Source organism: Dendrobates tinctorius, unplaced genomic scaffold (genome assembly GCF_039654945.1).
Source record: "Dendrobates tinctorius isolate UK_male_01 unplaced genomic scaffold, ASM3965494v1 ptg000134l, whole genome shotgun sequence".
Lineage (NCBI taxonomy): Eukaryota > Metazoa > Chordata > Amphibia > Anura > Dendrobatidae > Dendrobates > Dendrobates tinctorius.
This window is the reverse complement of record NW_027361802.1, coordinates 10,740,232-10,753,467: the sequence shown is the minus strand read 5'-3', so window position 1 is coordinate 10,753,467 and position 13,236 is coordinate 10,740,232. Positions and strand designations below refer to the sequence as shown.

General features: G+C 40.9%; 1 protein-coding gene across 4 annotated transcripts in view; it reads right to left on the bottom strand.

Annotated features, from left to right (window-relative positions):
- Window positions 1-13,236, bottom strand: part of SMC5 (structural maintenance of chromosomes 5) — a 344,009-nt gene that overhangs the window by 291,554 nt on the left and 39,219 nt on the right. For 3 of the 4 annotated variants that reach the window (XM_073543725.1, XM_073543723.1, XM_073543724.1), the window contains exon 5: window positions 6,836-6,970. The exons of the other annotated variant lie outside the window; for it this stretch is intronic. In XM_073543725.1, the coding sequence (XP_073399826.1) occupies window positions 6,836-6,970 (135 nt within the window). The remainder of the gene's footprint in view (window positions 1-6,835; window positions 6,971-13,236) is intronic. 4 annotated transcript variants of the gene reach the window in all.

The window sequence follows — 13,236 nt, the reverse complement described above, 5'->3', positions numbered from 1 at the left end:
TGTTTTGGGGTTGCTTTGCTGCCTCTGGCACTGGACTGCTTGACCGTGTGCATGGCATTATGAAGTCAGAAGACTACCAACAAATTTTGCAGCATAATGTAGGGCCCAGTGTGAGAAAGCTGGGTCTCCCTCAGAGGTCATGGGTCTTCCAGCAGGACAATGACCCAAAACACACTTCAAAAAGCACTAGAAAATGGTTTGAGAGAAAGCACCGGAGACTTCTAAGGTGGCCAGCAATGAGTCCAGACCTGAATCCCATAGAACACCTGTGGAGTGATCTAAAAATGGCAGTTTGGAGAAGGCACCCTTCAAATATCAGGGACCTGGAGCAGTTTGCCAAAGAAGAATGGTCTAAAATTCCAGCAGAGCATTGTAAGAAACTCATTGATGGTTACCGGAAGCGGTTGGTCGCAGTTATTTTGGCTAAAGGTTGTGCAACCAAGTATTAGGCTGAGGGTGCCAATACTTTTGTCTGCCCCATTTTTGGAGTTTTGTGTGAAATGATCAATGTTTTGCTTTTTGCTTCATTCTATTTTGTTTTTTCATTTAAGACAAATTAAATGAAGATAATAATACCAAAGAATTTGTGTTTGCAATCATTTTCAGGAAGAAACTGAGTATTATCTGACAGAATTGCAGGGGTGTCAATAGGCTCGAAAGGATTCGGTAATTTGGGTTGGATCCTGTGTTCGCCCCCCCCCACCATCCACACGATTTGTGGGATATAACTAGTGTCCTTTCTGGAATGTAGCACCCTAGCCAATGCCCTGCCAGATTTATCTGCATGTTCATACATAAATCGAAAGAATCTGATTTTTTTGACAGGAATATTTTTGATCCAGTAGGACCTTGATCTCCTCCCTTGCTTTTAACAGGTTTGCATACACAATAGAGGAAAGAGATTGTTTATGTGAGGATTCCAATGTATTAATCCGCTGGAGCAGACTGGAAATTAGTGAGGCCCTCTCTTTTTTCAATCTAGAGCCATGCTTTATCAAAAGACCCCTTATAACACACTTAAGTGTTTCCCACTGGGTAGGAAGGGGCGTCTGGTCACGTTCATGGATTTCTAGAAATTCAGAAATTGACTTCTTAATCTCCATAGTGCATAGAGGGTCTTTAACCCATTAACGTCCATTGACGTGCACAGTCCGTCGTGGCCGGGTGTAAGTTACCGCATCGTGACGGGCTGTGCACGTCATGCTTAAACTGTCACTGCGTGTAAACATGCAGTGACAGTTCAGTGCCGAAAGCTGTCAGACAGCTGACAGGCACGGCAAGAGGTGCGGGGACCGCCTGCAATCTGACTGACCGATCACAGCATGAGCGGGGGAAGGAGATGCTGAAAATTCAGCACCTCCTGCCCACTAAGTGCAGGAGCTCAGCGCTGCCAGTGGCTGAGCTTCCTGCACTTAGAGCCAGGAGCAGCGCCCGTGCTGCCCCTGGCTGTTAACCCCCTGACTGCCGCGATCGAGCACGATCGCAGCGTTCAGGGAGGAGGCAGAGGGTCGGGGGCTCCCTCTGCCTCAGATCAGCGTCCACGCGATGTCATCACGGGGCTCGATCTCTGCCATGATGACCCGGGGTTGTCATGACAACTCCTAGGTCATCCAGCTACAGAAGCCTCAGAGACCATGCTCACAGCATGGTCTCAGAAGCTTTCTGCATAGGGTATAATACATTTGGTATGCCATGTCCGTAAAAATCCCATCTATAAAAGTGTCACCCTAGTTAACCCCTTCAGTGAATGCCATAAAAAAAATATATAAAAAAAAAAAGTAGCAAATTATACTTTTTCCAAGCGGTATCATCATACCGCTTAGAAAAAGTGGAATAAAACGCGATAAAAAACAAATGGCAATAAATATAGTATCACTGAATGCGCCATCTTGTCCCACAAAAAACAAGCTGCCATACAGCTCCATCAGCGGAAAAATAAGTGTTATAGGTCTCAGACCTTTATTTTTTCTATAAAGGTTTTTATTGTGTAAAAGACGACAAAACATAAAAAACACTATATAAATGAGGTATCGCTGTAATCGTAGTGACCCAAAGAATAAAGCTGCCATACCAATTTTACCACACGTGGAACGGACAGGGGGAAAAAAAAAAAACAAAAAAAAAACACAATTCCTGAATTGCTGGTTTTTGTTAATTCTGCCTCCACAAAAATCGGAATAGAAAGCGATGAAAAAACGTCATGTGCCCAAAAAAGGTACCAATAAAAGCTTGACTCGTTCTGCAAAAAACACATGACTCTGTGGGCCGAAACATGGAAAAATTATAGCTCTCAAAATACGGCGATGCAAAAATATCTTAGAAAAAATTCTTACAAAAAAAAGCGTCTTTTAGTGTGTGACAGGAGCTAAACATGAAAAAAGGATATAAATCTGGTATCGCTGTAATCGCACTGACCTGAAGAATAAAGTCGCCTAATCAATAATACCGCACGAGGCACGGCGTAAAAAATAAAACCAATTCTTCACCTTTTATGGATTTGTTCATTCTGTCTCCCAAAGATCACAGTTAGGCGATCACAGTGGATCCCCCCACATATGGGGTTATCAGCATACTCAGGACAAAATGCACAACAACTTTTGGGGTCCTATTTCTCCTGTTACCATTGTGAAAATAAAAATTTGGGGGCAAAAACATCATTTTTGTGGAAAAAAAATGATTTTTTTTATTTTCACAGTTCAACGTTATAAACTTCTGTGAAGCACTTGGGTGTTCAAAGTGCTTACCACACATCTACAGTAGATAAGCTCCTTGGGGGTTCTAGTTTCCAAAATGGGGTCACTTGTGGGGGGTTTCTACTGTTTAGGCACATTAGCCAATTTGACATTCAAAATCTCAAATGATGCTCCTTCCCTTCTGAGCACTGCCGTGAACCTAAAGATTGGTCTTCCTCCACATATGGGGTATTGGTGTTCGCAGGAGAACCTGCACAACAAATGCTGTGGTTCATTTTCTCCTGATACCCTTGAGAAAATAAAAAAAATTGTGTCCGAAGAAAAACTTTTGGGAAAAAAAAGTTAAATGTTCATTTTTTCCTTCCACATTGCTTCAATTCTTGTGAAGTACCTAAAGGGTTAATAAACCCCTTGAATGTGGTTTTGAACACCTTGAGGGGTGTAGTTTTTAGAATGGTGTCATTTTTGGGCATTTTCTGTTATACTGACCCCCAAACTCACTTCAAATGTGAGGTGGTCCCTAAAAAATGGTTTTGTAAATTTTGTTGGAAAAATGAGAAATCGCTGGTCAACTTTTAACCCTTATAACTTCCTAATAAAAAAAAATTATGCTTCCAAAATTGTGCTGATGTAAAGTAGACATGTTGGAAATGTTATTTATTAACTGTTTTGTGTGACATCACTCTGATTTAAGGGTACAAAAATTCAAAGTTTGGAAACTGCAACATTTTCTAAATTTTTGCCAAATTTCTGTTTTTTTTTCACAAATAAACGCAAGTTATATCTAAGAAATTTTACCACTAACATTAAATACAATATGTCACGAAAAAAAAACCCAGAATCATCAGGATCCATTGAAGTGTTCCAGAGTTATAACCACATAAAGTGACAGTGGTCCGATTTCAAAATCAAGGCCTGGTCATTAACCTACAAAGTGGCTTGGTCCGTAATGGATTAAGTAAGTTATCGTTGAGGCGCCATATCCATGGTCGGTGAAGGCCATTTGGTTGGGTAAGATGGAGAAACACCGGAGCATGGTCCGACCAGGCAATGGGACCAATAGAAGCCTGGGCCTGCCAGGTCAGGGCATGCTGGCTGATTAACAGCATATCTATGCGGCTGTATGACGATTGCGTCGGGGACTAATACGTATAGTCCCTATCCATAGGATGCAGGACTCTCCAGGCGTCTACCAGGCATAAGTTCTGAATGTTACGTTTAAGAGCATTGATACTTCTACGGGGCAGGAAATGGCGCCTAGATGAAGTATCCACCTCCGGATCAAGGGTAAAATTGAAGTCACCGTCTGCAACCAGAGTCCCCTCCCCAAAATCCGACACCAACAACAGAATAGCAGAACAAGCTAAAGCTGGGTCTTTATTGGGTAGGTACCAATTAGCTATGGTGAATACCATTGAGTTAATGCAAAGTTGTAAGAGAATCTACCTGCCTTCTGGGTCAATCCTAGAATCTAGGACCAAATGGGCCAATGACTTATGTAGGGCTATTGAGACCCCTTTTGACTTTGAGTCAGGATTAGGACTGTGAAACCAAGAGCAATAATATCGATCCTTCAGGGTGGGGAGACAGCCAGCCTTGAAATGAGTGTCTTGGAGCAGGAGGATATGAGTCCGCTTTTTATGCATATCATACAAGATCTGAGACTTTTTCTGAGGGACATTTAACCATCGGGCGTTAATATATCCTATGTTGATCTGCTCCATGGTAATGGTAAAGCACTGATCAGAGATGCAGCCAAGAGGCCGATGATCACTCTGGATGAAAGTTTTTGACTTTCCACAAAAATTTAAAATAACCAATAAATTTCGTTCAACTTCACAATTATGTTCCACTTGTTGTTAATTCTGAACCAAAAATTTACATTTGGTATCTTTATGTTTGATATGTGGGAAAAGGTTGAAAAGTTCCAGGGGGCCGAACACTTTCGCAAGGCACTGTAGAGATATATATATATGTATATATATATATATTTATATTATATATACATATATATATATATACACACACACACACACACACACACACACACACATACATACAGTGCTTCTCACTAAATTAGTATATCATAAAAAAGTTAGTTTCAGTTGTTCAATACAAAACGTGAAACTCCTATATTGTATAGAGTCATTACAAACAGAGTGATCTATTACAAGTGTTTATTTCTGTTAATGTTGATGATTATGGCTTACAGCCAATGAAAACCCCGAAGTCATTATCTCAGTATATTAGAATACTTTATAACACCAGCTTGGAAAATGATTTTAGAATCCGAAATGTTGGCCTACTGAAATGCATTTGGTCGGGGCTCCTTTTGCATCAAATACTGCATCAATGCAGTGTGACATAGAGGGTTTTCATTGGCTGTAAGCCATAATCATCAACATTAACATAAATCAACACTTGAAATACATGACTCTATTTGTAATGACTCTATATAATATACGAGCTTCACTTTTTGTATTGAAAAACTGAAACAAATTAACTTTTTGATGATATTCTAATTCTGTGAGAAGCACCTGTATATTACCGTATATATTGTTTACATGTTTTGAAAAATTATGTTTTACTACTTTTCTACAAAAGGATAGAGCATCACTATAATTGTATCAACCCATACTATAAAGCTATATATCTCTATTTATCCCACATATAGAATGCAAAAAATAAACATACAAAAATCAATGCCAAAATTGCATTTTTTTTGTATACGCCCCTACACAAAATTTTAAATAAAGAGTGATCAAACACCAATAAGAACCCCAGAACGGCACCAATGAAAATTATGAGATCTCACAACTCTCAACACAAAAATAACGTTAGGGTTCTCAGAAAATGATGTTCCTAAAAAAATAGGTTTTGTTTGTTCAGCAAATGTAGAAAACAGAAAAAAAACTAAATTAATTTGGTATTCTCAATATCCTATTGACCGGCAGAAAAAAAAGTGTCACATTAATTATACTGAATGATGAGCGGTAAAATGGCACTCGTGGAAACTACCGCATTTTTCTAACTATAAGACGCACTTTTTTCCCCAAAAAATTTGGGGCGAAAAACGGGGGTGCGTCTTATAGTCCGAATATACTTACCAGGAGTGTGGGGGCAGCAGGAGTCGGGCGATTCTGCCGAACCTGGGCTGGGAAGAAGAGGTGTTCAGTGGGCCAATGCTGCAGGGTGATGATCTGACTACCTTTACAGATAGGTTCGGTGGAGCTCGGTGGTGCGGGGACTCTGCCGACATTTTGTGAAAGCCTGGAGCACCCGCACATCTATTCCTCTGGGAAAATGTACACCGGAGGCGGCGCATGCGCAGATTGAGATCTTGGGAAACGAGATCTCGGTGCCGAGCACAACAGAACCTGTTGCACCAGCCTGGGATGGGAGTCAGATCATCTCCGGACCACCGAACACCTCCTGTGACCCCGCTCCACCAGCACTACCTATCCACCTCCCCTTTTCCCACGGAAAGCTGATTTTGGACTGTAAGACGGACCCCCATTTGACGCATTAATTTTTTTTCCCTATTTTCCGTCTGAAAATTGGGGGTGCTTCTTATAGTCTGAAAAATATGATACATCTTGTCACGAAAAATATGATACATCTTGTCACACAAAATAAGCCATATGTAGCTCTGTTGTTGGAAAACAGTTATTTATGACTCTCAGAATATGTCTATACAAAAACAAAAGAAAACAATATTTTTCAAACAGAATATTCACTGTATAAAAGTAAAAAAACAAAACCATAAAATTTGGTAACACCATAATTGTAATAACCCACAGAGTAAAATAAACACTATTTGTGCACAAAATGAGAAGCATAAAATACAGTATGTCAAAAAAAAAATTGCAGGATTTTTTTGTGTCTCCTCATAGAGAGCGTTAATAAGAAAGAGTTAATAAAAGATGGTTTTTAAGCTGTGTGTACCCAAACATGGTGCCACTGACAATGTCTTTCGGGAAAAAATAATTCTTCATACGGCTAAAAGAACTAAAATGTTATGGCTCTGGAAAATGACATGAAAAAAAATGTGTTGACATTCGGTTTGATTCCTAAGGGGATAAAAGTATTACAAAATGTTTTTTTTTTTTCTAAGTGAACCCCTTAAAAAGAAATTATTGTACCTCATGTTCTTTCTCATTTTTCCTGAAGTTTTTCAGTTCACAGTGATAGTTGTACATCTCTGGAGGTCCAATTGACTTCTCGGTTGCTTCAAGCAGCTCTATTTTAGATAATTTGGCAAATTCCCCAACTTTATCCTGTAAAATGTAGTACAGAGCGTTAAGAAGACAGAGGAAAAGACTAAACTACCTGGCCCCAATTATAAAGTCTCCCATACACATGCCTCTTGACCATTACCTGATAGGTGTCTGTAAAAAGAAGGATCCAGCATTACTAATTTCAGACCACTGCTGCCAGAGTTCTCCATCATAGATAACACACATATCACAGGAGCACTCAGCAGGTCGAGCGCTCCCGTGTATGGGAGTCAGGAAAGAAAGCTGTTGGCCGATAACTATTTAAAGGGCATGCAGAGCTTAAAGATGACTTTTCACCAGTTTGAGCAAGTTCAACTGGGCACTCCATGAATAGTGGCTGCAGATATGAATAAAATGTAAAATGTATTTTTTAATTTCTCCTCTCCATTGTAGAGATAACAGTCTGCAGTCTATAATCTAAGGCCTGTTTCACACTTCAGTTGTTTGACGTCAGTTGAAATCCGTCAAAGTGTAAAAAAAAAAAACGGATCCGTTTCCGTTTGACAACAAATGGATGCACCGGATACGTATTTTTGACGGATGCGCCACAGCCACCAATGTGTGAAATTTAAAGCAATAGGATTCTGGAAGAGAGAATTTTTGCTGCCAGAACGGGTTTGGGGGTTAAATTTCATGAAAGGAAATTCTTCCGGGCATGCTCAGTATAAAAAAGCAGAATCCGTTGGCGGATTCCATTAATTAACGGTTTGCAACGGATCCATCTCCCATAGGCGTCCATTATAACGCATGGAGGACAGCGACGGATCCGTTGCTATCCGCTGTTTTAAGTTTCATTGTCCGTCCACTCTAGACAGCGGCGCCAAAATTATGAAGGATCTGTCAAAAAACGGATGCAACGGATTACCATCCGTCAAAATCCGCCACTAATGCAAGTCTACGGGACAAATAAAAAATGGCAGATCCATTTTTTTCTAAAAACGGCAGATTTTGACTGACATAAAACAACTGAAGTGTGAAAGAGGCCTAAGGGAAACAGTAGTCGGGATATTACAATCCTAATAAAGGTATGTGAGTAATCCTCACTTTGCTTGTAAAATTTATTTGACAACTTAGTGAAATCCAGAGTCAAATTTTAGTCGTGATTGCAGGGGGCAGGCACTATATATTCAGCTCTCCAGCCTCTCTTTCCATCGCTGGCCTCCGGTCTCTGATAGATAGGTCACCCTTCTCTCAGTGACCTGCCTCCGCCGCCCAAGATTTTGCAAAATCGCAATAATTTCCCTGGGGTTGTCTCTTCAGAGAAGCCAATGCACACATAGATCAATAGTCATCTCTCCCGACATCAACAGCTAACTGCTGCATGCTCCTCTCTCTCAGTGCTGTCAGCTCTTCCCCCCACCCTAGCTGCCATGACATGAAAGAAGAATTGTTAGTAATCACAATCATTTCTGATTCCCACACTTGGTAATCACTCTCACAGCTCTGCAGTGACATTAGTGAAGGGAGCAGGGCTTGGTGGCATTACAAGTCTCATACAAGTTATTCTTATCTCACTATGTTGCTGCCTGCTTAGGATTTGGCAACCTCATGCAGGGGAAAAAGTACATGCCATGAGAGATAACTCTGGTAGGAGAAATTAAAACATAAAAAAAATGTTCAAATGTAGCTCTGTAGCTGCTATTCCATGATGTGGCGAGTTTAACATGCTCAAATTGGTGAAAGGTCCTGTATAAAGGGAATCTGTCAGTGGAATCAACTCTCCTAAGCTATATGGACATGCAGGTCATACAAAGTTGAATAATATAATAGCTTGAATTATGTAATACATAATGTCTTAGCACAGAGAAATCCATGTTTTTCTTAAATGCAAATAAGTGGTTAAGTTCTAGGGGCCGGACACTGATCTGAATGAGAATCTGCCTCCAGAGATTTTAAATTAAAGGTTTATTTACCAGTGTGATATCTAATGGCTGCTGTTTACTCCTGATCTTACTGCAAAGCTATGTGTGATTTTACAGTGACATGTAAAAGTTTGGGCACCCCTGGCCAAAATTGCGGTCATTGCGAACAGTTAAGTTGAAGATGAAATGAACTCTAAAAGGGCTAAAAAGTTAAAGATGACACATTTCCTTTGTATTTTAGGCACACAAAAAAAGTCATTTTTTTACATTTTAAAACATTACAAAAAAAAATTGGCTGCTAATGCAAAAACTTGGGCACCCATGGATATTCGTGTGCTCATAAGTTTGATCAAGCTTTCAGACCTTAATTAGCTTGTTAGGGTTATGGCTTGTTCACCATCATGGTTAGGAAAGGTTAGGTGATGCAAAATTTCCCAGCTTTATAAAAACTCAGCCACCTCTAACCTTGTGCCAAAAAACAGCAACCATGGGTTCTTCGAAGCTGCTGCTTAGCACTCTGAAAATGACAATGGTGGAGGCCCCCAAAGCACAAGGCTATACGATAGCAAAGCATTTTCAAGCTGCCCTTTCCTTGGTTCGAAATATAATTAAGAAATGGCAGTTAACAGGAACAGTGGAGGTCAAAATGAGGTCTGGAATACCCAGCAAAAATTCAGTGAGAGCTGCTCGTAGGATTGCTAGAGAGGCAAATCAGAATCCTTGCTTGAATGCAAAAGACCTTCAGAAAGATTTAGCGGACTATGGAGCTGTGGTACATTGTTCTACTTGTTCAGAGACACCTGCACAAACATGGCCTTCATGGAAGAGTCATTAGACGGAAACCTTGCCTTCGTCCTCACCATAAAATTCAGCGTCAGAAGTATGCAAAAGAACATGTAAACAAACCTGATGCATTTTGGAAACATGTCCTGTGGACCGATGAGGTTAAAATAGAACTCTGGCCAAAATCATGAAAGCTATGTGTGAAGAAAAAAGGGCACAGAATTTCAGGAAAAGAACAGCTCGCCAGCCATTAAGCATGGGGGTAGATCAATGATGCTTTGTGGTTCTCTTGCAGCCAATGGGACGAGGAACAATTCACGGGTAAAGTAAAGAAAAAATTCAACGAAATTTCAACAAAATTCTTGATGTAAACATCTGTAAAAAAAAAAAAAAAAAAAAAAGCTGAAGTTGAAAAGAGGATGGCTTCTACAAATGGATAATGATCCTAAACACATGTCAAAATCCACAATAGACTGCCTCAAAAGGTGCAAGCTGAAGGTTTTACAATGGCCCTCACAATCCTCTATCTGAACATCATTGAAAATCTGTGGCTAGACCTCAAAACAGGAGTGCATACAAAATGACTCCGGAATCTCACAGAACAGGAAGAATTTTCAAGGAAGAATGGATGAAAATCACTAGTGAAAGACCCTAGGCTGGCTACAAAAAGCGTTTACAAGCTGTGATACTTGCAAAGGGTGCGCTACTAGGTTCTAACCATGCAGACTAAAGTTTTGCATAGGCCCATTTTCCTTTCTGCAATTTTTAAAACATGAAAATATTTTATCATTCTGTTGTTAATAGATGGTGATACTCCAATCGGAGACTCCAAAATCTCCTCCCACTCCTCGTCCTGCATATTAGGGATGAGTGGTTCCCACTTTCTCTTGATAGAACCTATAGCAGACTCCGCTCCTGCTGACAACATGTATGTGTATAAAGAGGAGATGAGACCCTGAGGACCCTGCGATTTAAGGATTCCTATCAGAGGTAGAGATGAAATAGTACGGCCTGCACCCTTACATCTCACATGCGATTGAAGAGCTGATCTCAGTTGTAAATAGCGGAAAAATTGGGATCTTGGGATATCATGCGCGACCCGTAATTGCTCAAAAGATTTCAAGGTCACCTGATCATATAAGTCCCCCATCGAAGAGAAGTCATGCTGAATCCAAAATTCAGTGGACGGGTGGTTTATCAATTCTGGAAAACAATCATTCTACAGGGGCATTTCGGCTATAAATCCTGAAACCCAGACACTTTCTTGATTTGCCTTCATTTTAATCGCGCCAATCGAAGCAAGGGCAGCAGACAAGGGGCATTAGTTCTTTCTACCTCAAGGAAACCCAGTGGGCAATCAGTCTGTGCAGCATGAAGCAGGTGACTTTCAGAGTTGGGAATGTAGCTACCCGGCATCCAGTTACATACAGCTTTAGCTTGCCCAGCCAAATAATACAGGGAAAAATTTGGTAGCGCCACTTCAACCTCCCTTTTTGGGTCTTTGTAAGGTGGACAATTTAAGTTTGGGCCTAGTTTTCCCCCATATAAAAGACGTGATCTGGGAGTTGAGATTAAAAAAAGAAAGATCTGGGCACCATCACAGCACTGTGCTGAAGGGAGTAGCTAAGCTTGGGAAGTAATATTTTAATCAAATTAATGCGTCCGGCCACAGACAACGGAAGTTTGCTCCAGGATGCAAATTTAACTTTAGCTAGTTCCAGCAGTGGGTGGATATTAAGTTGTAAATCAAACACACTATCACGGAATATATAGACACCCAGATATTTAAAATTGGATACAATAGACAGTGAGGAGAGAGCCTCTAGCTACGGCATCGGGGCATGAGAAAGGGGTAACAGAGCCGACTTCTCCCAATTTATATATAAGCCTGAATATTTGCTGAATCTATTAGGGCTATCACTTGCGGTAAAATTTCTTCCACTTTATCCATGAATACCACATCATCAGCATATAGACCTAAAGTGTCCACCCGGCCCGCTAGCTCAATTCCCTTAATGCCAGGGGAAGACCTTATACGTATTGCCAGTGCCTCAATTGCAAGAGCGAAGAGGGCGGGGGAGAGAGGGCAGCCCTGACGAGTCCACCTATGTAATGGAAAAGACTCGGATATAGAATTATTTACTATGATACGGGCTTTGGGTTTCATATATAATATTTTAATCCATTTTATAAATTTGACACCAAAGCCATATTTTTGCAGGCAGGCAGAGAGAAAAGGCCACTCAAGAGAGTCAAAAGCCTTGGCGGCATCTAATGACGCCAATGCCCATTTGTTGTCGGGCATTAGGGAGCTATATTGGACTATTGACTGGACCCGTCTGATATTAATGGAAGTGCTCTTACCAGGCATGAAACCTGTTTAATCAGGATGTACAAGGTTCAATATAATTGAGTTCAGCCTGGTAGCTAGGATCTTAGTAAAAATTTTATAGTCCACATTCACTAATGAAATAGGACGGTAAGATCCACATTCCAAGGGGTCCTTTCCCTCCTTCCTAAGCATTATGATATTAGCCTCATAAAAAGAATCAGGCATAGACTTCCCTTCCCAAATTCCACAAAATACCTTCACCAGAAGTGGTATCAGCACATCCCGGTATTTCCTATATTATTCAATGGGCAACCCATCTGGCCCAGGGGCCTTTCCAGAAGCCATGTCCGTTATAGCATTTTCTATCTCTTCCACGGTGAATGCAGCATCCATAAGGGCTCGCTGTTCAGGATCTAATGTAGGGAATGTCACATCTGATAAATAGTCCAGGCATCCCAAATTATCAAAGTCACTTTTAGATTCGTATAGTGACCTGTAATAGCCGTAAAAACAACCAAGTATCTCCTCGGTCGAAGACACCAGTAAACCATCCGCCTTACGAATCTGCAATATTGTATTGGAGCTATTATGTTGGCGCACCAAATAGGCCAAAAACTTACTTGCCTGGTTTCCCAGTTCAAAATAAGATTGATGGGTGAAGAATAGTTTACGCTTAGATTTAGTGTCTATGTGCTGGGCGTACAACCTCTGGGCAGCCAACCACTCAATCCTATTGCCACTAGTTTGGTTAGATACATATGTAGCCTTTGAGTCTTTCAATCGTCGCTCCATTTCCTCATCCTCCCTTGAGGTTACCCGCTTAATATAAGAGATCGTGGTGGACAGGCAACCCCTCAAGTATGTCTTAAGGGCATCCCAAAATAAATTAATGTCTTGAGGTTCCGGATGAGACTCGAAACAATGCAATTGAACGATCGTTCTATCGGGGGACACTATTAACTTCAACCAGAAAGGATTCAACTTCCAAACTATCCCTTTAATTGGCCATATTTTAAGCTTAAGGATGACCGGACTATCATCTGAGATCCCCTAGTGCCATGCTCTATGCTATCCACCCACATCGCCAGACCGCTGGAACCAAATATGTAATCTATGCGCGACAGAGCGTTTAGTGGACGATTGACAGGTATATTCTCTTAACTCAGGGTAACGCATCCTCCACAGATCCAGCCACCCGCCCTCCCCCATAAACCGTGACAGCGAAGTTGTGGTCAGCGAAGAGGCCCCCCCAGTCACTCCACCATCCAATCTCAATTTATCAAGGCAGT